This window comes from Oenanthe melanoleuca, chromosome 1 (genome assembly GCF_029582105.1).
Source record: "Oenanthe melanoleuca isolate GR-GAL-2019-014 chromosome 1, OMel1.0, whole genome shotgun sequence".
NCBI lineage: Eukaryota > Metazoa > Chordata > Aves > Passeriformes > Muscicapidae > Oenanthe > Oenanthe melanoleuca.
Window position 1 is genome coordinate 1,167,705 of NC_079333.1, and position 23,068 is coordinate 1,190,772.

Below are 23,068 nucleotides of genomic sequence, written 5' to 3' on the forward strand. Positions count from 1 at the left end.
ATACATCTCAAAAATCCATTCAAAAATTGTATAAAATTATTTTTTTATTATTTCTATTATTATTGTTGTTGTTGTTGTTATTATTATTATTGTTATGTTGAGCTTACATCCCATCAGCTGAAGTGAAAAAGGATTAGGTCTTATTATTCTCCAGCACTTCCAGTCAAAGTTTTAAATGGAATGATAAAGGAATTTTTTTAGGAGAAACTTTGTGATTTTGTCCTCACAGGTTCTGGGAAGGGGTTTCCAGGCAGCTGATGGAGGAGGGAATGAAGGTGTGGCACCCAGGGCTCCCCATTTCCCCAAGGAGAAAGCAGAAATGTGAAAACCCTGGGTTTCCAGGGATTATCCCCCAGCAGCCACACTTTTCACTGGGATTCACTTAATTCCTGCCCATGGCACCTGAGCCAGCAGACATGCTGGGGTGCCAGAGGAGACAGAGATCCCTGTGCCCCTCTGGTCCCTGCACTGCAGGACAGGAGCCCTCCCTCTCCACACTCAGCTCCCAGGGAGGGAGAACAGAACGTCCCTGTGCTCTGGGGCTGTGGGGATGTGGATCCACACCCACAGATCTCCTGGAACACCTGCAGCAGGTCCTGAACTGCCAGTGCAGCTGTGGAACCACTGGCTGGCTGGAAAAACTCCCAGAGCACAGGAGACCTGGAAGGAGATTTAAAAACAGACAGGCAGCCACAGTTTGAGTTCCTGTTGTAGGGAAAAAAATCTTCCCCAACCTCAGATGGCAAGGGTAAAGAAATTTGCCCTTTTCCCCCTTTTTTTGGGAATTACACCCAGGAGTGCCATAGCAGGGGTGGAGAGAGCCACCCTCACAAGAGATCATTTCAGCAAGGGACTGGCTGCTGGTGGCACTGATCTAAATTGGTATTTACAGCATGTCTGTCTGCAGGGAGGCACCTGCAGCACCCAGCCTGGCTCCCCATCCCCTGCAGCAGCCTGCTCTGATTACAGGGCCACCCATGGCAAACCTACATTAGCCAGCCACTGAGAGGCTTAGGTTCTGGCTAAGGATTAATTTAAGAGTTTTTGTGTGATGCAGGCAAATCTACTTTGGCTTTGCAAGGCTCTAACATTCCCAGGTTGGAGGGAATTTACTGTACCAAAATCCTCTTTTCCCCGTGCTCAGAGGGTGTACAAGAATATTATAAAGCATAATTCTTCATGATCTACTCAATGCCCCAGTTCCACCAGGTCCTGGAGATTTGAACTTCACAGCTCTGTCACTGCCCATGGTGATATTTATTCTCCAAGTTTTTTGTTGTTCTTTCAAAGTTACTTCTAAGAGAAGCAACAACACTGATAACCAGAGAAGGATTTTGCCTCTGGGTTCCCACAAAGGATTCTCACCCCTGCTGACTCTTCAGATCTGACTTTTCATGGGATATTTTAACCTGCTGAACCAGAAGGGCTTTGGGAATGCCTTTGATCCAGACACTGATATTTTTGGCAAAGAACAGCCAGGGGATATTTTAAAAGTCCTGACGATGGCCTGAGCAGCTCTCCCGTGGGACTGCAGCCCACAGAGGTTCCCTCTGCTCCCCCAGGGGCAGGAACACGCTGTCTGAGCAGTCCTGCCTGATCCAAGCCCTGGGGCAGCTGCTCAGCCAGGGCTCAGAGCCCAGACCCACCTCCCTGGGCAGCTCCTGCCTGGGGACCTCTCCCAGCACTTCCAGGAAGGGTCAGGTTTGTTTTTCTGTCTGAGAGGGGTTTTGTTAGCCACTTTGTTTCCTGGGGCAGCTCCCAAAGTTTGGTGCTGTGTCCAAAACCTGCTCTCAGCCCCTGGGTGCCACACGAGCTGGGCTCAGGCAGAGCCTCAGGCTGGGCCAGGCTGGACCAGCAGGAATTTCCCCATGGAAAAGGCTGTGAGCCCTGGCAGGGGCTGCCCAGGGGGTTTGGGGTGCCCAGCCCTGCAGGTGTCCCAGGAGCTCCTGGATGTGGCACTGAGTGCCCTGGGCTGGGGACAAGGTGGGCACAGCTGGGACTCCGTGGGCTGGGGGGGATTTTCCAGAATCAATGGTTCTGTGATGCTGATTCTGAAATGGTCCCACTCCTTGCTCCCTTTTATCTATTCTTGCTCCCTTTTATCTGTTCTTGCTCCCTTTTATCTGTTCTTGCTCCCTCTTTATCTGTTCTTGCTCCCTCTATATCTGTTCTTGCTCCCCTTCCATCTCTCCCAGCCACCATTTGTGTGTCAGCTCTGGGTGGGGGTTCCTGCTGCCTCCTGCACACAGCATTCCCCAAACACTTGTTTGTGCTGGCTCTGAGCAGGGGCTGTGCTGGTGGCACAAGGACACCCAGACTACACAGTTTAAACAGGAGGTTGATTTCTGCTGATGGTTCCTTTGGTTTGTGCCCTCAGTGTGGGGTTTGAACACCCTTTCACTGGGTGCACTCAGAACAGGGCCCTGCTGTTTGCAGGATTCTGCAGCCCTGTTCACAGGATATTGTGTGCTCACAATAAGCAGAACTGTGTTTTTCCTGGGTTGGAGGGAGGTGGTGGGGTTTGTTTTGCTTGCCAGGGAACAAATTTAATAGAGCTGTTGATTAAAGGCATGGAGGCAGAGCGTGCTGAGGGTGGTGCCAGCTGTGAGTGCAGGTCAGGCTCAGGCAAAGGCACAGCAGAAATCCAGAGTTCTCCCTGGCACAGGTAAATACACCTGCACAGAGCTCCCTCAGAGCCTGGCTGGCACCCTGGGCTGCAGCAATTCCAGCACTCCCACAGCTTGCCCTGCTGGCTCTGGAATGATGGCTCTGCCTTTCTGAAGGTGCTTTCTCCATGAACCACTCACCTTGGCTTGTTTGTTCTGCCTCTTTATGTTATTGAGGGAGTCCCCTCTATATGTGGATTCTCCTGCACTTTCTCTCTTCAAGCTCCACTAAAATATGAGCAGATAATGTAACAGCTTAAAACAATGGATAAAGGGTCATTATTAAGCTCACATATTTCTACTACCTTGCTTACCAGCCCCAGGTGCCACAGCCCTGTCCCCAAGCCCAGGGGACAGGAGCACAGGCAGGCAGAGCCATCCCCCAGCAAGGGCAGTGGGATCTGGGATTTGGATTTTTCTCTGCTCACAGCTCTGTTCCCAGCACAGCAGCCTCCTTCTCTCCATGCTGAGCTTCCCTTCTGTCCTTAATCCTCAGTATAAGTGTTGGGTCCTGGGGTGTGCCACACTCCCCACAGGACAAAACATTCTCCTCACAGTAAATGGTGTTTCCAGGGGAAAATTGTCTCCAAAACTGGGATTGAAGAGGGCTGAAGTGGATCCAGTGAACTGTATTGTGCTCTGTCTGAGCAGGACTTTGCCTCTAAGTGGGCAAAAGGTCAGGCTGGAAATTAATTTCTGTCCATACATTCACTGGGAGTAAGAGCCAGGAGAGTCAGGCTTTGGAAATTGTGAGGATCTCCATCAACTCATTTATTCCTGCCAAATGCACAGAGCAACTTCATTAAGGTTAAAAAAGAGGCCATCACATGCAATCAGGATCCCATTATTAAGAGAGAAAGCCATTATTCCAGTGACTCTACACCTTTCAGAAGACACAAAATTGTTTCTGCAGGCAGATGGGAAAAGAGCCTTTAATGAGTCACCTCTTGGCAGCAGAGAGTGAAACCTGGATTTCAAGAATTCTGGAAGTTTTTTTTTAAATGTGTTAGTTTAAGAGAGTTTAATACTTAGACATGTCACCCACACCTGTTTGTACAGCCAGAGGGTGAAATGGAATGAGAACTCTCCGAGCTCCTCCCAAGGATGTGTGGCTCCCTTTGTGGCAGATGGATTGCAGCCAGGACAGGCTGGCAGGACAGGAAATGTGGGAATTAAATTGGGAATTTGCATTTGCACAAGCCACAGTGTCTGCTCCACAATCTGAGAGATTCTGGGATTCCCCCTTGTTTCAGCTGGTGCTGGTGAGAATTCCCCCCCACCCTGGGGTTTGGAGGGACATTGTGCTGACCCTGCAGAGTTGTGGGGAGCAGGGGGAGCTTTGGTGGCTTCTCCAAGTGCAGAGGCTCAGAGGTCACTTGGGGCAGACACTGAGGGTCAGAGCTGTGGCTCTTTCCCAGCTCTCTCCCCGAGTTCCAGAGCTCAGCAATCAATGGAGAACAAGTGGCCCAGGCTGGGCTCTCCCTGTGCTGAGGTTGATCAGGATGGGACTGAGAGCAGAATTTAACATTCTGCTGTAGAGTCAGTGCCACAGAGCCCTTTGGCTCCTCCCTGAGTGAAGACCCTAGTGTGACAAACCACATCCCTGGTCATTCCCTTCCTGAGCTTCATCCTGCAGCATCCCTGCTCCTCCTGTGCAGGGACAAAGCCAGAGCTTTCCACCCTGTGGGCTTAAAAATCATCTGCAAGGGGCTGTTATTATTATTGCTACAGCAGCCTGTTTGCCACCCACAGCATGCAGGGTGCACAGAGCAGGGTGCACAAAGCAGGGATCACAGAGCAGGGATCACAGAGCAGGGATCACAGAGCAGGGATCACAGAGCAGGGATCACAGAGCAGGGAGCACAGAGCAGGGTGCACAGAGCAGGGATCACAGAGCAGGGATCACAGAGCAGGGATCACAGAGCAGGGAGCACAGAGCAGGGAGCACAGAGCAGGGAGCACAGAGCAGGGAGCACAGAGCAGGGAGCACAGAGCAGGGTGCACAGAGCAGGGATCACAGAGCAGGGAGCACAGAGCAGGGATCACAGAGCAGGGATCACAGAGCAGGGAGCACAGAGCAGGGATCACAGAGCAGAGTGCACAGAGCAGGGATCACAGAGCAGGGATCACAGAGCAGGGAGCACAGAGCAGGGATCACAGAGCAGGGTGCACAGAGCAGGGATCACAGAGCAGGGAGCACAGAGCAGGATGCACAGAGCAGGATGCACAGAGCAGGGATCACAGAGCAGGGATCACAGAGCAGGATGCACAGAGCAGGGAGCACAGAGCAGGGATCACAGAGCAGGGAGCACAGAGCAGGGAGCACAGAGCAGGATGCACAGAGCAGGGATCACAGAGCAGGGATCACAGAGCAGGGAGCACAGAGCAGGATGCACAGAGCAGGGATCACAGAGCAGGGAGCACAGAGCAGGGAGCACAGAGCAGGGAGCACAGAGCAGGATGCACAGAGCAGGATGCACAGAGCAGGGAGCACAGAGCAGGGATCACAGAGCAGGGAGCACAGAGCAGGGAGCACAGAGCAGGATCACAGAGCAGGATCACAGAGCAGGGAGCACAGAGCAGGGTGCACAGAGCAGGGATCACAGAGCAGGGATCACAGAGCGGGATCACAGAGCAGGATCACAGAGCAGGATCACAGAGCAGGGAGCACAGAGCAGGGAGCACAGAGCAGGGAGCACAGAGCAGGGAGCACAGAGCAGGGATCACAGAGCAGGATCACAGAGCAGGGAGCACAGAGCAGGGAGCACAGAGCAGGGAGCACAGAGCAGGGAGCACAGAGCAGGGTGCACAGAGCAGGGAGCACAGAGCAGGGATCACAGAGCAGGATCACAGAGCAGGATCACAGAGCAGGGAGCACAGAGCAGGGAGCACAGAGCAGGGAGCACAGAGCAGGGATCACAGAGCAGGGAGCACAGAGCAGGGAGCACAGAGCAGGGAGCACAGAGCAGGGAGCACAGAGCAGGGATCACAGAGCAGGGAGCACAGAGCAGGGAGCACAGAGCAGGGATCACAGAGCAGGGAGCACAGAGCAGGGAGCACAGAGCAGGGAGCACAGAGCAGGGTGCACAGAGCAGGGAGCACAGAGAAGGGAGCACAGAGCAGGGTGCACAAATCCTCCTCTTCCTCCTGCCTTCATCACTCCCAGGCAGCTTCCCTCCCCTGGTTGTACAGAAGTAGATAAAGAGAGCATGTTGTGGGGTGAAGAACAGAGTGTGGAGAGGGGGCAGACGTGGAAGGGCCAGAGCAGGACTGGCACTCTGTCTGTCCTGTCCCTCCCTGGCTCTGTCACCCAGGACACTCCAGAGGCTCAGCAGAGGCACCCAGGGCTGGGCAAGGCAGGAAATCTGTGTCTGGGGCTCAGGCAGCTGGTGGGGTGAGGGTGGCTGAAATCACTGTCCCTCCCTGTCCCTGTGGGTGCCACGGGGTGAGGAAGGGACTGCCCCAAATCCCTGGAATGGGAGATGGACTCGGGGCTGTTATCACACTCAGGCTATTTCTGGCCCCAGTAAATGAAAACAAATCTGTCCTGTCACCTCAGCAGACATGATTTCCCCTCTCTCTCATGGGCACTAAGAGCTTTTGACAAGAAAATACCTTTTGTTGGAGGAGAAGGGGAGGAAGAAAAATAAACTTAATGCATGTGCCTCAAGCTGAGCCAAGCTGTGAATGAGGCAGGGAGCAGCAGAGCCCTTCACCCAGGGCAGCCCAGAATAACCCCCTGGCTGGGCCAGGATTCCCCTGCTCACAGCCCTGGCTGCAGGAGGCTGGATTTTTTTGCCCTATTTTTTCCCCAATTTTCCCCCAAATTTTTTCTTTTTCCATAATTCGCCCCCCCCCCTTTTTTTTTTCCGAATTTTTTGCCCAGTTTTTCCTCAATTTTTTGCCCAGTTTTTCCTCAATTTTTTTCTATACTTCCTAGTTTTTTTTTTCCAATTTTTTTTTCTCAATTTTTTCCTGGCTTTTCCCCAGTTTCTGGCAGGGCTCTGGGAGGGGAATTCTCACCTTTGCAAGCAGGGTCTGGGAGCCAGGGCTGCATCCCAAGCTCCAAGTGTTCTGTGTGTTCTGTGTTCTGCTTCTGAGCCTCCCTGCTTCCCTTCCTGCTGTCTTTTACACCAGTGGCATTTCATCAGGCTGATAATTCAGCTTTATTACAATCCCCTGGTATCAGCATTAGTTTTGTCCCTTATCCACTGTGTGAAAACAGACAGGCATTTTGTTGAAACAATAAATCCATTATGTCAACACAATTAATTCTGTTCAATGACTAAAACATTCTGTCGAGGAACAAAAGGCATTAACTTAATATCTTCATCTAGTTGACAAAGAGCAAATGAGTTCAGAGCCTTTGATGTGGCTGTGGTTTGTGCCAAGGAAAATCCTCATTTTATCAGCATTTTGTGGGGATCAGGACACAGGGGTCAGGATTGTCCTGCTGAGGGCAGGGTTTGTCATGGGAATGGCTGAGATTTATCAGATCTGGGGTTTGGCAAATCTGAGCTCAGCCTCAGGGTTTCCATCCCTTCAGTGCCATCTGGGAATGGCCACAGCAGCTCCTTTTCCTCACAGGGAGAATGAAGATCTCACTTGTGGAGTGCAGAAATCTGGCTGCAGAGCCAAGAGGTTCATTTCAAAAGGAATAAAAAAAAAGGAATTAAAAAGGTGCTTACAGTAAACATGCAAGGAAAGTTCTCAGACTGTGCCTGATCCTGGCCAGGTCTCCCCTGCACTGAGGGCAGCAGTGCAGCTCCAGGCAGTGCAGATGGAGTGATTGGCAATTGTGTGCATCAATAGATTCCTGATTAGCAATTTGCCTTCCACTTGTGCCTGCAGTGATTAAGAAACATCCAGCTGTTGCTTTCATTTCTCACACAACATTTCTGGATCTTTCTTTCCCTTTCCTGCTGGGAAGCTGGTGTGTCTGTGCTGTGGGCACACAAGGAGCTGGGTCCTGCAGGATCCCTCCCCAGGCTCACTCTGGGTGGCTCTGCCCCCTCTGTGATCCACACCAGCTCCCTCAGCTCCCAGGGAGCTGCTGCCCCTGTACCTGGGTGTGCCATGGTGGGTGCTGAGTGCTTGTCTGGCCCTGCCATGGCACCCACCCTCTGCTAACACCCCCTGGCACTCCAGCACCTCAGGCCTGGCTGTGTTCCTGGCCAAGGTCTGGGGCTGTGGCTGACAGGATTCTGGCCTCCACACAGGCTCTGATACACAACTTCTTCACTTATTTACACATTGTCAGCAAAACAAGAAGAAATTCATGCTCATTGGTTCTAAATGACATCATTCTCTTTCATTAATTAGTGCTCCATCCTCTATTGGTTATTGTTTCTCACTTCCCAGGATAATTAGTCCATATTTTTAGTACCTTTTCCCTCCAATTTCCAAGACATGTACTGACTCTTTTTTAGGCTCTTCTTTACCTTGTGCTTTCTGCAGAATGTCCCTGTGGTCCATAAATTCTGCTTTCCAGATGTCCAACCTCACTGATCCATCTTCCCTCCCAGGCTCTGTTCACTGGAGCACATCAGAGTTAGTTTATCAAAAGTTACCGTTTCAGTCATTCCCCCCAGCTGTGCTGAGTGATCTATGAATAACACACAGCTTATAATTTATATACACACTGGTTATGATTAATTAAAACAACGATTTTAACAGGTAATTAAAAGCATTACCTGCAATTATTTAAAAGCTCTCTCATTTCCAGCACGCCCAGACCTCACCTGCTGTGTCAGCTCAGGGCTCCAGAGGTGGCACAGGAGCTGCCAGCAGATCCCACCCTGGGAAATTCATTCTGCTGCTCAGAGGTGGATCAAAGTCCAGAGGAAAATGTGGGAAAAAAAAAAAAAAATAAGGGGTGGCCTCTTTTTTTTCAACTTGTTCCTGTTTATCATTGGAAGGCAAACTGTTCAGAGGTGACATTTGACTGTGAAATCCATTGTCACACCAGCCCCTCAGTGCAAAGCCACAGCACAGGGAGCACAGGGAGGGCTCAAATGTCGAGATTTTTATGGGTCTGGGTCTTCAAAGAGACAGGAGCAGTTGTTGGTTGCTGTAAAGCTATTTATTGCATGAATGCATCAGTCTGCAGCAGCTTCCTGGCATTTCTTCTTCAATTCTTCCTTCTCCTTCCTCTTCCATTTCTTCTTCTCTATATTCTCTTACCCCAATACAGGGGTTTTTAATTCATAAATCATCCAATCAGCTAAAAACACCATTCTATAACATTCTTTCTACACCTATCAGAACTTAATTCTGTAGTACAAAAGTAGTGTCAGTCCTTACACATAATTTACACATATAGTTCTATCTATCCACATAAATGCTTCTATCTAGACATGCAAGCAATGTTCTGCTTTCATTATCCACTGCAGCTGCTGGAAGGGCTCTTCTGCTGCCACCAAGACAAGAGAGCCCCAGCAGAAATGGTGGTGGTGGGTTTATCATCCCATGTCTGGGCACAGGGGTGTGTCATGCATCTCTCAGCCTCCCTGTGAGCTGTGCTAACAGCCCCTCCAGGCCCAAATTCGGCTGAATTTCATTATAGCAGCAACATGACAGAGTGACACTGTCCCTTTGGCTCTGTGGAAACACACACCATGTCCCAAGGATGTTCAATCCATCACCTGCAGGCAAGGCTGGCTCTGGCTGCTGGGACAGGGATGGAGGAAGAAAATGCTCTGTCAAAACCAGACACACAGTGAGGGATGCAGCCCTTGGCTTGGTGGAACTGTTGTTGTTACCTCCAGCCAGCCCCAGTTCCTTATGAGACAGAGAAAAGCCCTTTCCTTCCTGTAAAAGCAACAGCTAAATACAGGGGCAGCCCTTCCTCATCTCTTTTTGATTTCCTTGCCTTCAGGACCAGAGAGCAGGAATTCAAGAGAATCTTTCTGGGCCAACTACAGAAGTGATGCCAGTAATTATTATTTCCCTGCACTGCCTGGAAATCCAGTCCTGAGCTCCCTGGAGCAGTGCAGAGAGCTGAGCCCACAGCTCCAACTCCTCTGTACCACACTGGGGGAATCTTCCCAGGCTCAGCTATTGCTTTCACAAATTTTTTTTTACAACTTTTATCCTTACACTCTCAGTTTTCTTTTACCTTTAACAACTGTTCTTTCTCTGCTTTTTTACACAGGAGACAGGCAAAGAAGGGTCATTTAAAAATCTCTTCATTACCAGCTGCTTGTCTTCTCATGTCTCATGAGGTTTAGAGGGGGCAGAGGATTGGATTTTCTTTTCTTTTCAAAGTAACTTTCTTTAAATCTCCTTTTCCTGAAGTATTCCAGTGTGTAATTCAACTAATAGTCTGGTATTGCAGTGACCTCGAAGAAAGCTGATGCTCTCAGTCTGCTGGAGCCTTTTAATTTCCTATTGGAGATCTGAAGGGCTTTTGTAGTGCTCTCCTAGAACCTGTGGCAGGGGCTGGAGCAGATTCTCTTCAAGTGCATTTCTGCCCAAGCTTTGTTCCCCATCCCTCAGCCTCCTCCAGCACCGAGATCATTCCCAGCCTCGCCACTCTGAAACAACCACGGAGTTACTCATCTCTCTAAACCCCCTGAGGAGTTAATTAAAGGGCTTTAATCTCTGCGGAGATGAAGCGAAGCCGAATCCATCCCTGGAAATTACTTTCCCTAATGGAATGACGCACAACCCGCTGGGATGGCCCGGGACGGGTCCGCAGCAGAGCCGAGGGCGCTGCTGCCGCTGCCTGCGAGCCCCTCGCTGTTCGTGGGCTTGGCAGGAGCCGAAACCACCGGATCTGGCAGCGATTTACGGGGAAAGAGGGACGCCCGCCGGCCGCGGCTGGAACGGAGCGGAGCCGCGGGATGCGGGAGCGGAGAACCTGAATTACCTGGGACAGAGAGAGAGAGCATCGGAAAATCCTGAATTACCTGGGACAGAGAGAGAGAGAGCATCGGAAAATCCTGAATTACCTGGGACAGAGAGAGAGAGTGAGACAGCATCAGAAAATCCTGAATTACTGGGACAGAGAGAGAGCATCGGAAAATCCTGAATTACCTGGGACAGAGAGAGAGAGCATCGGAAAATCCTGAATTACCTTGGGACAGAGAGAGAGAGCATCGGAAAATCCTGAATTACCTGGGACAGAGAGAGAGAGAGCATCGGAAAATCCTGAATTACTTGGGACAGAGAGAGAGCATCGGAAAATCCTGAATTACCTGGGACAGAGAGAGAGAGAGAGCATCGGAAAATCCTGAATTACCTGGGACAGAGAGAGAGAGAGAGCATCGGAAAATCCTGAATTACTGGGACCGAGAGAGAGAGAGCATCGGAAAATCCTGAATTACCTGGGACAGAGAGAGGGAGAGCATCGGCACTAGAGAACCCTGAATTACCTGGGACAGAGAGAGCATCGGCACTGAGCAGCAGCAGTCACTCCGGTCCCGGCAGGGGTCACTCCGGTCCCGGCAGGGGTCACTCCGGTCCCGGCAGGGGTCACTCCTGTCCCGGCGGGGGTCACTCCTGTCCCGGCAGGGGTCACTCCGGTCCCGGCGGGGGTCACTCCGGTCCCGGCGGGGGTCACTCCTGTCCCGGCAGGGGTCACTCCTGTCCCGGCGGGGGTCACTGCATCACGGACCATTCCAGCCCAGCAGGAATCACCAGGAACACTCAGGAACGGAGGGAGAGCTGCATGCTTGGGCGCTGTGCTGCGGGTGTCAGCTCTGATGAGCCAGGAAAAGCCTTCAGCATGTCCGGGGAAAGCACACAGGGCTGCCTGACCCTGATCCTTACACTAACCCTAATCCTAACCTTTATCCTAACCCCAACCCTGTGCAGCCAGAGGAGCCTCCAGGCTCCCACGGGGGAAAGTTAAGGAGCAAGGATTCCTGCTGGACTAATCCAGAAGGCAACAGGTTTTTCTCCAGAACAGAAGGAAAAGCTGCTGGAAGCGTGGCTGGGCAATTTGGTTTAAAATGCCATGCCAGGGGCTCCTCTGCCCTGGGAACAGCTGATCCAGAACACCCTGTGTGCTTCTCTGGGGCTCCCTCCATCCTCCCAGCATTGTCGCCACTGGCAAAATGCTCCCTCCTGCCACACTCTGGGCACCCCAGGCACGGATTCAGAGCCTGCCCTCCATCCAGAGACAACCTAGAACATATTTAATATTCTATTCACACCTCTCTGCAGCTCTGTGGATCTGAGTTTCTGCCTTTGATCTGTTACCTGCAACATTAATTAATTTCAAGCCCTCTTTATTTTTCAACATGGTATTTCTAATTGTTTCCTTGAGTTACCTGTTTTGTGTCAAACACTGTTTGCCCCAGAAGCAGATCACTTGCTGTTGGACCAAGGTGTGATTGCAGAGGGGTTAGTTAACTGCACCCTGTGAGCTGGGGATCTGGCACAGCTCTCTGGCACAGGGGATCTGTCCTGGCACAAAAACAAGGCATTGGTGCTCACCTCTCCAAACTGCACAGGCAGCTGCAGGAGAATTTTCCCTCTGTCGTCCTCTGTTTCTGGCTGGTGGCAGCAGGGAGCTTTAAAGCCAAAGCATTTCAGCTGTGGAGCTGGCATACACGTGTCACTTGTCACCACTCATGCTGCTTTCTTCTGGAGGCACCTCACTCCTCTTTTCACCATTTCCCCGACTTCTGAGTAGTCTGGATCAGCCTGGTAGCCTTAGAAACCAAAACCTGCCTGAAGCAGCAAACGTGTCATTGCTGCAGGGGATGCTGTAGGGATGCTGCACACACCCCACCCCACTTCCATGCCATTCCCTCGTGGCATTTCTGTCATCCCCCAGAGTGTGGGCTACACCCAGCACCCCAAAGGGAGAGGCACTGACCAGAGACCTGGCCATGGAGGGACTGGGGAGCTCTTCCAGTGCACCTGGAATCCTGGGATTTGCTGCTTTTTGTCCCGTTTTTCAGAACACGCACATGAAGGTTCCTGGAAAAGCAGCAGGAGTGGCTGGTTATGGATGCCATAAGGGAAATGGGATTGTCCCCTCACCAAGACACGAGCAGAGCCTTACCTGAGGGCTCCTTCCCCAGTTCCAGCAGCTGGAATGCAGGACCTCCTGCTCTTACCTGAGGGCTGTTCCCCAGTTCCAGCAGCTGGAATGCAGGACCTCCTGCTCTTACCTGAGGGCTCCGTTCCCAGTTCCAGCAGCTGGAATGCAGGACCTCCTGCTCTTACCTGAGGGCTCCTTCCCCAGTTCCAGCAGCTGGAATGCAGGACCTCCTGCTCTTACCTGAGAGCTGCTCCCCAGTTCCAGCAGCTGGAATGCAGGACCTCCTGCTCTTACCTGAGGGCTCCTTCCCCAGTTCCAGCAGCTGGCATGCAGGACCTCCTGCTCTTACCTGAGAGCTCTTCCCCAGTTCCAGCAGCTGGAATGCAGGACCTCCTGCTCTTACCTGAGGGCTCCTTCCCCAGTTCCAGCAGCTGGCATGCAGGACCTCCTGCTCTTACCTGAGGGCTCCTTCCCCAGTTCCAGCAGCTGGAATGCAGGACCTCCTGCTCTTACCTGAGGGCTGTTTCCCAGTTCCAGCAGCTGGCATGCAGGACCTCCTCACTGTTCCACCCTCCCCACCTCACAGCTCTGCTCTCACAGGCTCCCCAGGACACGTGGCCTCCACACACCACTCTCCACAGTTATTTTTTTTTTCCCAGTATTTTATTTCTGACAGGCATTTACAACGTTCCATTCATAGAACTAAAAACATAAAAATAGACCTTCTTTCAGCTTATAAAAGAAATATATAAGAACCTTTGACATAGACATGTCATGACATTATGTACAAGAGCCATGGTACCTTCCCAGTACCAGCCTTCCAGTATTTGAGTGCTGGCTGCATCCCCTGGGAGCAGCCCAGGACAGCCAAAGCCTCCAGCACGTGGGACACGACCGACAGGTGATGGTACAAAAACAACCATGTGATCATACAAAGGGGGTAGAAACTCTTCTAAAGCTCTTATGAAAAGAAACCAGGAGATAGCAAAAAGGTACTAGAGAAAGCTTTCATAAGTCAAGTATAGTGCACCAGAAACCAGGGAAGGGAGGGGGCGAGGGGAGGATGCCAGCTGGGACACACAGACAGTGATGGATGTTTGGGGTGGGGGGGTCACTTTTGTTATGTTTTAAAATATAGTCAGAGTGGATTTTATAAAATATAATCCTAAGGCTATTATAAAATTTCAGGTTCTCAAAGTACCTACTGGTGTGTCAAACATCAATAGATACCAACAAAACAAAACAAAATTTCATATAATCTTCCTTTTTTTTTTTTTTTTCCTTCCTATAGGTGAGACTGCAATGGGAAAATCTATATAAACCCTAAAAAAAAAAAGTGCTATTTTGTGTTTCGTATTTGGAAGTCTACTTAAAAATCACAAAATTTTAGTCACATTTTACCCTGTTTTAGATGTTTAAATAAAAGACCTAAAATGTTAAAGACGTTTACTTGTGTAGAACTTTTTTCATCCTCTATTGCAGTGGAAAAGCTTTTATAAAGGAATTAAAATACACTAGTTTCACCCACGGTAGGAGAGCAGGTGAGGTCAGTTTTTTTGGCCATGAATTCCTGTCCCCTAAGCCCAAACTCTGCCAGAGAGATTGGAGCAAAGGGATCTGTGGCTCCAGCAAGGGCACAGCACAGATCCCCTTGCTCCACTGCAATTCAGTCATGTCATTTTATTTATTATTCTTTTTATTAGCTAACTAAACTCCAGTCTCAAACATATACAATAAACCTTTTCCTGAAGAAAGTTATACCTAAATAAGAGTTTCCAGTTCATATTTTAATATAAAACCACCATTCCTAACCCTCTGCAAAAAGCTAGCCTCGTATCCTAGACGTGGAGCTACCCTAAATCTCTTACCCCTCTGTGCCCCTGCATCTCAGGTAAAATACAAAAAAATATTTCTTCAAGTGTTAAATTTGGATCTCTTTTAAGAGAGTTTGGCATCTTTACAAGAGTATGTAAAACTAGAGCTTCCAACATCGACATTAAATTAGACCAGCCACAGACCAAGAGGACCGAACACGACATAAACCCCAAACCTTTCCTCACACATTCCTAAAATACATGAATATTCTCTTACATTTAGAGAAGGGAAAGGGAGCCAGAGCACTGAACTGTACAGGTTAAAAAGGCAGTTTCCTTGTGAAGGACATGAGCCTACGACCGACGGCCACCAACCCCTCTGTCCTCGTGCTCCTGCTGGGGCCGAGCTGGGGACATCCAGAGTCATTTGTTTTCCAGTGATCGCCTTCTCCCCTGCTCAATCTCAGCCCCTGATTGTTCCAGAATAAATAAAACAGTGTGAAAGCCCTTGGTGAACCTAAGACAGGACCTCAAGCTCGTTTTGTTGCCGCTTTCGGAGCGTTCGGCTGGAGCGGGGCCGCATGGCTTCGGACCGGTTGAGCTGCCACAATGGTGTGTGCAAGTGTGCAATCCACGGGGGCGGGGGACGGAGGGGCTGGGGCACCCGGGGGGCTGGGGGTGCCCACAGGGGGGCTGGGGACACCCACGGGGGCACCCACGGGGCTGAGGGCACCCACAGGGCTGGGGACACCCACGGGGGCACCCACGGGGGCCGCTCAGAGCTCGGTGTTGAGCTTCCTGGCGGGCACGAAGTCCTGGCGCCGCACCCAGATGACCTCGTGGGCGTCGGCGGCGCCGTTGAGGGCGGGCAGGGCCGCCTGCTTCCTCAGCTGGGCCATCCTGGCGGCGTGGCCGTCGGCCGGGCCCGGCCGGCCCAGCGAGGCGGCCTGCAGCCGCTCCCGCAGCTCGCGCTGCGCCCCGCGCGCCGCCTCGCAGAAGTCGTCGTCGTCGCTCAGGATGTCGGTCTCCTTGACGTCGTCCTGCTCCTCGTAGCGCGCCAGGTCGAACTGCTCCTCCACCCAGCGGTCGGTGTCCCCTCCCTGCGCCGGCTCCTTCTCGGGGCTGCTGCCGTGGACGGCCTCCGAGTCAATGGTAAACCTGTTCCGGGCCAGCCGCCGCCGCCTCCGGCCCAGAGACTTGCTGGGGGCTGACACTGCGCACACAGAGATAAAACCCCACAGGGGCTGTTTTAGGCCAGAGCTAAGCGCTGGTCGCTCCTGTCCCCTCAGCGAGGGGCTGCTGCTCGCACCCTCGGTGACAGGGCATGGCCTCAGCTGCTGCTCCTGCGGGCACCCGGCCAGCACCAAGGGCACCTGCTCAGCTCAGCTCCCCCTCGCAGCCCCTGCTGCACGCCACAGGATCCTACAGCTTCACACCTCGGACAGCGAGACCTGTCTGGGCCCAGGGCAGCTTTCCCAGGGCTGCCTCAGTGCTGAGGATGCTGCAGGGATTCACAGGCAATGACACTCCCTGCCCAGCCTCTGCTACTCCCTTCCTCACTTCCTCCCGGTGGGGTGAGGAAAATAACAATCCCCCAACCCAGAAGAGCCATCAGAAGTTTTTTTCAGCATCTACTCAACAACTGGCTCAATTAGCGAATTCCCATCTCCTGTGTCAGAACATCTTCCCAAGCAGGGACAAACCCTGCAGCTGGCAGCACAGTGCTTCAGGGGCACACGCAGAGTTCTGAGCCTGGGCTTTGCTCCCCTGCACCGAACAGCACCTCAGCACCTGCAGGACGGATTTATCCAGCTCTTGGATAACCTTGGGGCTGAGGTCCATTTTAAGGTCCCTGAGCCTCACAAAGTACAATAAGTAAAATGGCTCAGCAGCTGCAAATTTTATCTGTAGGGAGAGGCCTGGACTCCAAGGTGGGGTTTTCATCCCTGCAGAATTCAGCATGCAAATGCCCCACGGAGCCAAACTGAAAGGAGGTCTGGCATCTCCAGCACCCCGAGTGAGAAGCTGGGCTCAGCTGGTGCTGGTCTGGCCTGCCCTGGTCAGAGGAGGAACAGAAAGCCTGGCTGTCTACAGTGCTGGATCTAGTGAGCAGAACAAGGAATAAACAACAGACCAGAACAAAACACACAGCAGTGCCGTGTACTTGGCAGTTGGAAGCAAATGTTTCTTCCCTCCAGCATCTATAGTTCTGAAAATGAAAACCTGCTTTTCCCTGGGATTTTCTCACTGCTTTTGCCTGAAGTCAACTGGAAAGGAAAATCCACGGTTTGGGACAGGCCATTACAAAAATCAAAGTACCAAGTGCATGCTTCTCCAAACGCAGGGAGGGGGAGGACGTGCCCTTTAGCAATTGAGCTGAAAAGGCTCAGGCAGAGGACACCCACAGCTGCCCCTTCAAACCAAGCTCAGGGGAGCTGCTTTTCCTTGTGCATTTTAGTTCAAAAGTGCTCAGGTTACCTCAAGATTCTGTACAAGCTTTTAAGAGTGACACAGCTCCTACCCTGTCCAGCTGAACCCCAGTTCAGATTAAAGTGCACAGCCAGTTGGTACTGCCAGGAATCCCATTTCCCTTCCATGCCAGAAGCACTGCTCTGAAGCTGAGCCTCGAGTGCAAAGCAAGGTAAATAGAGACAATTTAAGGCTCTCAAGGAAGTGAAGCATGGAAAACCAGCAGTTTTTACAAATACAGGAGACAATGCTAATCCCAATATACAAGTGACAGACACCACCACATGTCCTACAATGGTGCTGGGGTTACTGAGATCTTGAAAGTCTGTAGCCCTACAGTACCTGCCCTGTTCATGGCTGGCCTTGCACCCTTTAGAGCACACAATCTTTTTCCACCAAAAGGAACATATTGCTGGGATGAGGGCAAACTTTCGGTTTTAAGGAGCTGTCTTCTGTGTTTGTCCCGCAGGATGGAGTGCACTGCTTTCAGAAAGTCCTTCCTGTGTTCTGGAGAGCTGAAAGAGAGGTGGGAATACAAAAGGCACAGTTACCCCTGGGGAAGTGCTAAAAGCTGGCTGTGAATGAGGTAAATAATGGCCAGTTCTGTGATTTCAGACAGTGCAAACCGACCAGCAGGCGCTCCCCCAGAGAAGACTCCACTGAACTCAGTGTTTACAAAGCAAAGCTAAATCCATGGTCACTGCAGCAGGCATCCAAGGAAACCAATACCCAGGTCATTAATAAAACATTCAGCCTTTCAGCCCTCTCCAGGTTTCCTTTCTCTGCAGTGCCACCCGCACCTGGCTGTGTCCCACACACATCCAGTGACCTGTGGTGCTCAGTCCATCTGTCCCTGCAAACACACCCCACAGCTGCACAGCTCCTGCAACTTCCTACATGTAGGAATTGGCTTGGCATCAGCTCTGTTGCATCCTGAAGAACTTGTGTTCCAAGTTCTTGCTTGAACCCTAAATCATGCCAGGGCAGCCACAGCAATGGATGTTTATTGAAGGAAAGGCAGTGTCCAAAGTGCAGGTGTTGGGACCTGGTGCCATGGAAGGAGCCAGCTGAACACAGCACCTGCCATAAAGATCCAATGCTGCAGTTTGACTAGAAAATTGCAATATGGCTTTTCCCATAAAGGTGCAAAGCTGAACAAGTTATATGCCTTTATCTTCAGCTTCCAGGAACACCCTCTTCCACCCTCCCTAACTGGCTGTTCCCAGACTGCCTCGAAGGAAGGACACATGCAAGCAGGGATGCAGAGATGCAGCTGCCACAGAAATCAGGGAAACCCACTTACCTACAGCAGAGGTGAAATGTCCTTTCTGGCCTGCCCTCAGACTCAGATTTGACATGGACAATCTCACACACAGAATTGGTCTCTGCGTCTAAAGGGAAAACCAAGAGAACTTGATGTCTACCTTCCGTTTAAAGCACTTGCTGTGTGAGAGGGAAGGCCCCAGCACGCCGAGCCTGCTGTGCAGCTGTGGGAACATTACCTGCACTGGCCAGGGCGCGCACCTGCAGCGCCTCCAGAGGGATCATGTGGCGGAAGCGGAACGGATCCCAGTCCTCGTAAATGGAGGCTCTGTGTGATCCGCCCTGCAAGAGTTTCAGACTGTCAGGACACGAGACACCCTGGGGCAGCACAGTGCTCAGGGCTCCCAGCTACAGACCTGCTGCAGCCCTGGTTTTCTCACCCAACACCTCCCTGAGGGGCCTCTCTGCTCAAATCTGGACTGAGGCAGCCCTGAGGCCCCTCAGCTCTTGGCACCACCCTCCAAAGTCACCCAGCCCAGCCCTGGTGCACACACACTTGGGAGCACACCAGGGTTTTGCTTGTCACTCTGAAGTCACCCTGTGCCAGCTGCCTTTCCCCATGCAGGCACCTCAGATCCCTCTCTGGTTTATGCCATGGGGGGGATCACTGCTTTCCCTATATCACTATACTCTGTGCCCCCACTGTAGCACTGTCAAGCTCAGCTTTCACCTGGAATGCCAAACCCCAGAGGGACCCCTGAGCCACTCCTGATGTAGCTGAGGGCAGCCAGCACTTGCTTGGAGGCACACAACACCCAGGGCACTGTGTGAGGTGACAGACTTTAATTAGCTCTCAGACACTCACACATGCTGACTGAAGAATCCAAGCCAAGAGACACATTCACAAGTGACAGCTTCATCCAGAACAACCCACCCCCCAGCAGGGAACGGATGTGGCAGGCATGGCAACAAAGGCTAAAGGATTTCTGTGCCCACCCAGCTGCTCAGACACCAGGGACCACATACCAGAGCACATTCCAGCTCCATGGCTTTGTGGAAAGCAAAACACCACAGCCCCAGAAATGCCCATGGCATCAGTCCCTGCACACTTACGAGTTTCTTCTTCTGTTTGGAACCATCCTTGTACACGAGGACCACGGCAGTTTTGAACACTGGAGGAGAAAGTTAGAGATAAAAGCTATGGAGTCACAGAATCTCAGAATCCTGAGATGGCTGGGGTTGGAAGGGACCTCTGGAGATACCCTAGTTCAACTTCCCTACCAAGGCAGAGTCACCTGGAGCAGCTGGCACAGGAATTTGGGATTCTGGGATGTCCCCAGAGATGGAGACTCCACACTCTCCCTGGGCAGCTGTTCCAGGACTCTGCCCCTCCATGGACAGAACTTCTCCCTCAGGTTGGGCTGGAACTTGTTGTGTTCCAGCTCCTGGCCACTGCTCCTCATCCTGTCACTGGCACCCTGAGCAGAGTCTGGCACCTTCCTCTGCCAGCACTTGGGGATATTTGTATGGATTGGTGGGATATTTTTGTGGACTGATGGGATATTTGTGTGGACTGATGGATCCCCTCTCAGCCTTCCCTTGCCCAAAATGACCAGGCCCACTCCCACAGTCTCTCCTCAAGAGCATCCATAAGGCTTGGAATGGGTCTCTGCTATTCCCAAGCACACAAACCTTTCACCTGAGCCAGGAAAAGTCCCAGAGAGCAGAACTGAGCACTGCAGCAAAGAGACAAGCCCATGTTTAAGTTCCAGCCAACTGGGGAAGGCAATGCCCAGTTACTTTCAATAGCTGCTGAGGCACAGCTGACAGCCCTTAATGCATGTGAAATAAAAGTCCTGGATACAAACCGAATGCTGCCAGCTCAGGTTCCTTCTTCCACTTGCCCAGGGAAGCAGGAGGGTTCAGCCATATCACTGTGTTATGCAGGAGCAAGTCCCCCATGGAAAGGTCGGCCACCTGCCAGCACCAACACATGCACAAAGGGTTTTAATCAGCACAAGGAATCTGATTGGCTTTTCAGCTCAAGGAAACCTGTATGAGCTCTGGTCCTGAACAAAATTCCCCCCAGCAAACCTCTGGAGTATTTCACCAGCTTTTTACATGCAAATAGATGCATGTAAACTAAATTATGGTAAGTTAAACTCAGGAGTCCAGCTCTTGGAAGTCAGGGTCAAACCCAGATGTCTTCTTTGCCTTTTGTTCCCCTTTGTCCATTTTTCTCCCCACCAGTTTCTTTGTATTTTGTTGGGCTATTTACACACGTATGCAGTTTGGGGTGAAGTTTAGAGACTGCATCAGGTGCAGTGGCCAAAGCACCCCCTCCCCACAGCTGCTGTGGCTCTTGGTTTTGCCCAAAGGCTCCTCTATGGACACCACATTGCTGGGAACAGACTAAAAAAGGAGTTCCCAGCTGCTGGGGGATGCAGGTCTTTGTCCTCATGGTCCCCCAGTGTGACAAACGGAGGGCCATCCCCAGTTCAGGGGGATGCTCTCCCATCCTTCTACCCTCTCCTCAGTGAAGTCTGAATTCAATTCAGATCAGGGCTTGAACTGAGCTGGGATTGATCCAGGATTACTTCAATGGCACAGAAGGAAAGAGAAATACTGTATCCACTTTAACAGGCATCACAGTAACAGTCCTTTCCTCTCTAAATCTGATTTTTACCTCTTTCTTCTCCCCTGTTTGTTCTGCTATGAGCTGGTCAAATACTGCTCCATATTCTTCATGGATTTTCTGCATTTCATTAATGTGGCTGGCAACTTTGTTCATTGTTTTGATGGCCACTGGAAGAGAGACAGGGGATGAGCAAAAGGGAATTTTAACCCTCTGAGAGGGAGGAAGGGGAGGGGAGGTTCAAGAGAAGAGGTGAACAAGAGAAAAGTGGGGTTAAATCCTTACCATCAAGGTGATAATGCTCTTCACTGTCCACGTCAGTGAGAGCAAAGAGCTCCTTGAGCAGGAGGGGGTATTTGAGTATCCTCTGGATGGGTTTGATGAGGTAAGACTCCAGCGTGGAGGAGTGCTGCCGGCGCGGGTTCTGCGCGTCCAGGAACGCCTTGAAAGCAGTGTCTGTCTTGGCTGCAAGAGTCACAGGGAGCCACTGCTCAATGAAAATCCACAGCTGCTGCCCGAGAAAGCCACTTCTCCAGGTTTGAATTGGGTTACCCAGAGACATTTGGTGAGGAAGTGCAGATTTATTGAGCCTGCAGAATTAGATTCAGACCCTCCAGGATTTGAGTCACTGACGCTCTCCCCGGATGTGCTATTTAGGATTTCACAGCAGGCATCCACCTCCAGCATGGGCAATTTTTAATTTCACTATCCATGACAGAGTTTCCTGAGTGGGAAGGGCCCCATGAGGATCACTGAATCCAACTCCTGTCCTGCAGACACCCCACCAATCCCACCCTGGGCATCCCTGGCAGCGCTGCCCAAACGCTCCTGGAGCTCTGTGGGGCTGTGCCTGTTCCCTGGGGAGCCTGGGCAGTGCCCAGCACCCTCTGGGGAAGAACCTTTTCCTAAATCCAACATAAACCCCTGCAGACACGGCTCCAGCCATTCCCTGCTCCTGTCCCAGGGAGCAGAGATCAGTGTCTGGCCCTCAGGAGGAGCTGCAGACAGCACTAAGTACTTCTGGCCTGGCAACTATTCTAGAGCAGCACAAACTATTTTAATCATCTGTTCCCTCTAAGCAAAGTCTCAAATTGGACATTTGTGAGAAGTCACTGCTTCTAAGCCATGGTGCACCCACAACATTGGCAAGTCTGGTTCTTGTTACCTTGTTAAACCTTAAAATGCAGCACTGAGTCACAACAAGCATCAGGAGCTGGTGAGAGGCTGGAGCAGCAAATTGAGGCTAATGCACCAGATTTTGGGAGCACAAGCAGACTGAACACCTGATTGCCATCATCTTTTCTACCTGACTGCTATGAATTGATAAAACTGCCATTTTCTCTGTTGCTCCCTCCACTGGAGCATAAGGGGGGGAGGAAAGAGAAGGTGGTATTTATAGCCATACAAATTATTCAGTGCAGGAGCAATTCCACACAATTGCTTTTATTGGAGGCATGTCCCTGTCAGGTTGGGATTTTTTGCAGGCAGTCACCTGATTTCCATAAAGCAACTTGAGTTTCAAATGCAAAAGCCACCTGCACCTCAGCTGAGGACACCAAGTGACACCTGAAATACACTCCCAGGCTTCTGAGGAGATTTACCTCTGGAATAGAATTTTAAGTTTGGTTTATGCTGTAATTCAAGCACAACACTTTCTCATTTACAAGTACAGTCAGCAGTGGTAAAGGAAAGCAAAATAACCAGATCTACCTAGTCTATAGCTTTAGCATTAGGGTCCAATAAAATAATGCCAAAAGAAAGCATGGATGTGACTAGCAACAAATCATTTCTTTATGTATTCCACAGAGCTGCCAAGTATTCTTTGCAGCACAGGGAATAAAAGTTTACAAGTAGAAATGAAAAAAGGAGAAGTGCACAGAAAAGAACATACCAAAAAAACCACCCCCAAACCAACCAAGAAACAAAAAATCTCAACATTTCTGACTGTCAGACATGCAGATGTTGTTTGAAAAACAAGAGTTCTTTCCTCAATGGCATTGCTGCTACAACTGGAACCATTTGTTTCTTTAATGTTTTGGCCAAAAAGGAATTGCACGAAGCACTGCTGACTCCAGGAGATTTACACTTCCACAGGGGAAAACATCCCTGAGAGGCAAGCTGGCCCAGGAGCCAGACCACAGGGCTTTTATCTCCACCTCAGCAAGCCAAGCTCTGCTAGGAATTCTGACATGGAAACTTCTCAGGCAAATTGGAATGAAGGCAAGAG

The 23,068-nt window shown here is 51.1% G+C and overlaps 1 protein-coding gene across 6 annotated transcripts in view; it reads right to left on the reverse strand.

Annotated features, from left to right (window-relative positions):
* Positions 1–15,145: 15,145 nt before the first annotated feature.
* TIAM1 (TIAM Rac1 associated GEF 1) overlaps positions 15,146–23,068 on the reverse strand; it is a 147,001-nt gene continuing 139,078 nt past the window's right edge. For all 6 annotated transcript variants that reach the window (XM_056497159.1, XM_056497143.1, XM_056497176.1 and 3 more), the window contains 8 exons: positions 21,127–21,306; positions 20,893–21,011; positions 20,075–20,183; positions 19,320–19,378; positions 18,446–18,548; positions 18,247–18,334; positions 17,286–17,458; positions 15,146–15,687 (listed from right to left, as the gene is read on the reverse strand). In XM_056497159.1, the coding sequence (XP_056353134.1) occupies positions 15,251–15,687; positions 17,286–17,458; positions 18,247–18,334; positions 18,446–18,548; positions 19,320–19,378; positions 20,075–20,183; positions 20,893–21,011; positions 21,127–21,306 (1,268 nt within the window). In that variant the 3' untranslated portion in view covers positions 15,146–15,250. The remainder of the gene's footprint in view (positions 15,688–17,285; positions 17,459–18,246; positions 18,335–18,445; positions 18,549–19,319; positions 19,379–20,074; positions 20,184–20,892; positions 21,012–21,126; positions 21,307–23,068) is intronic.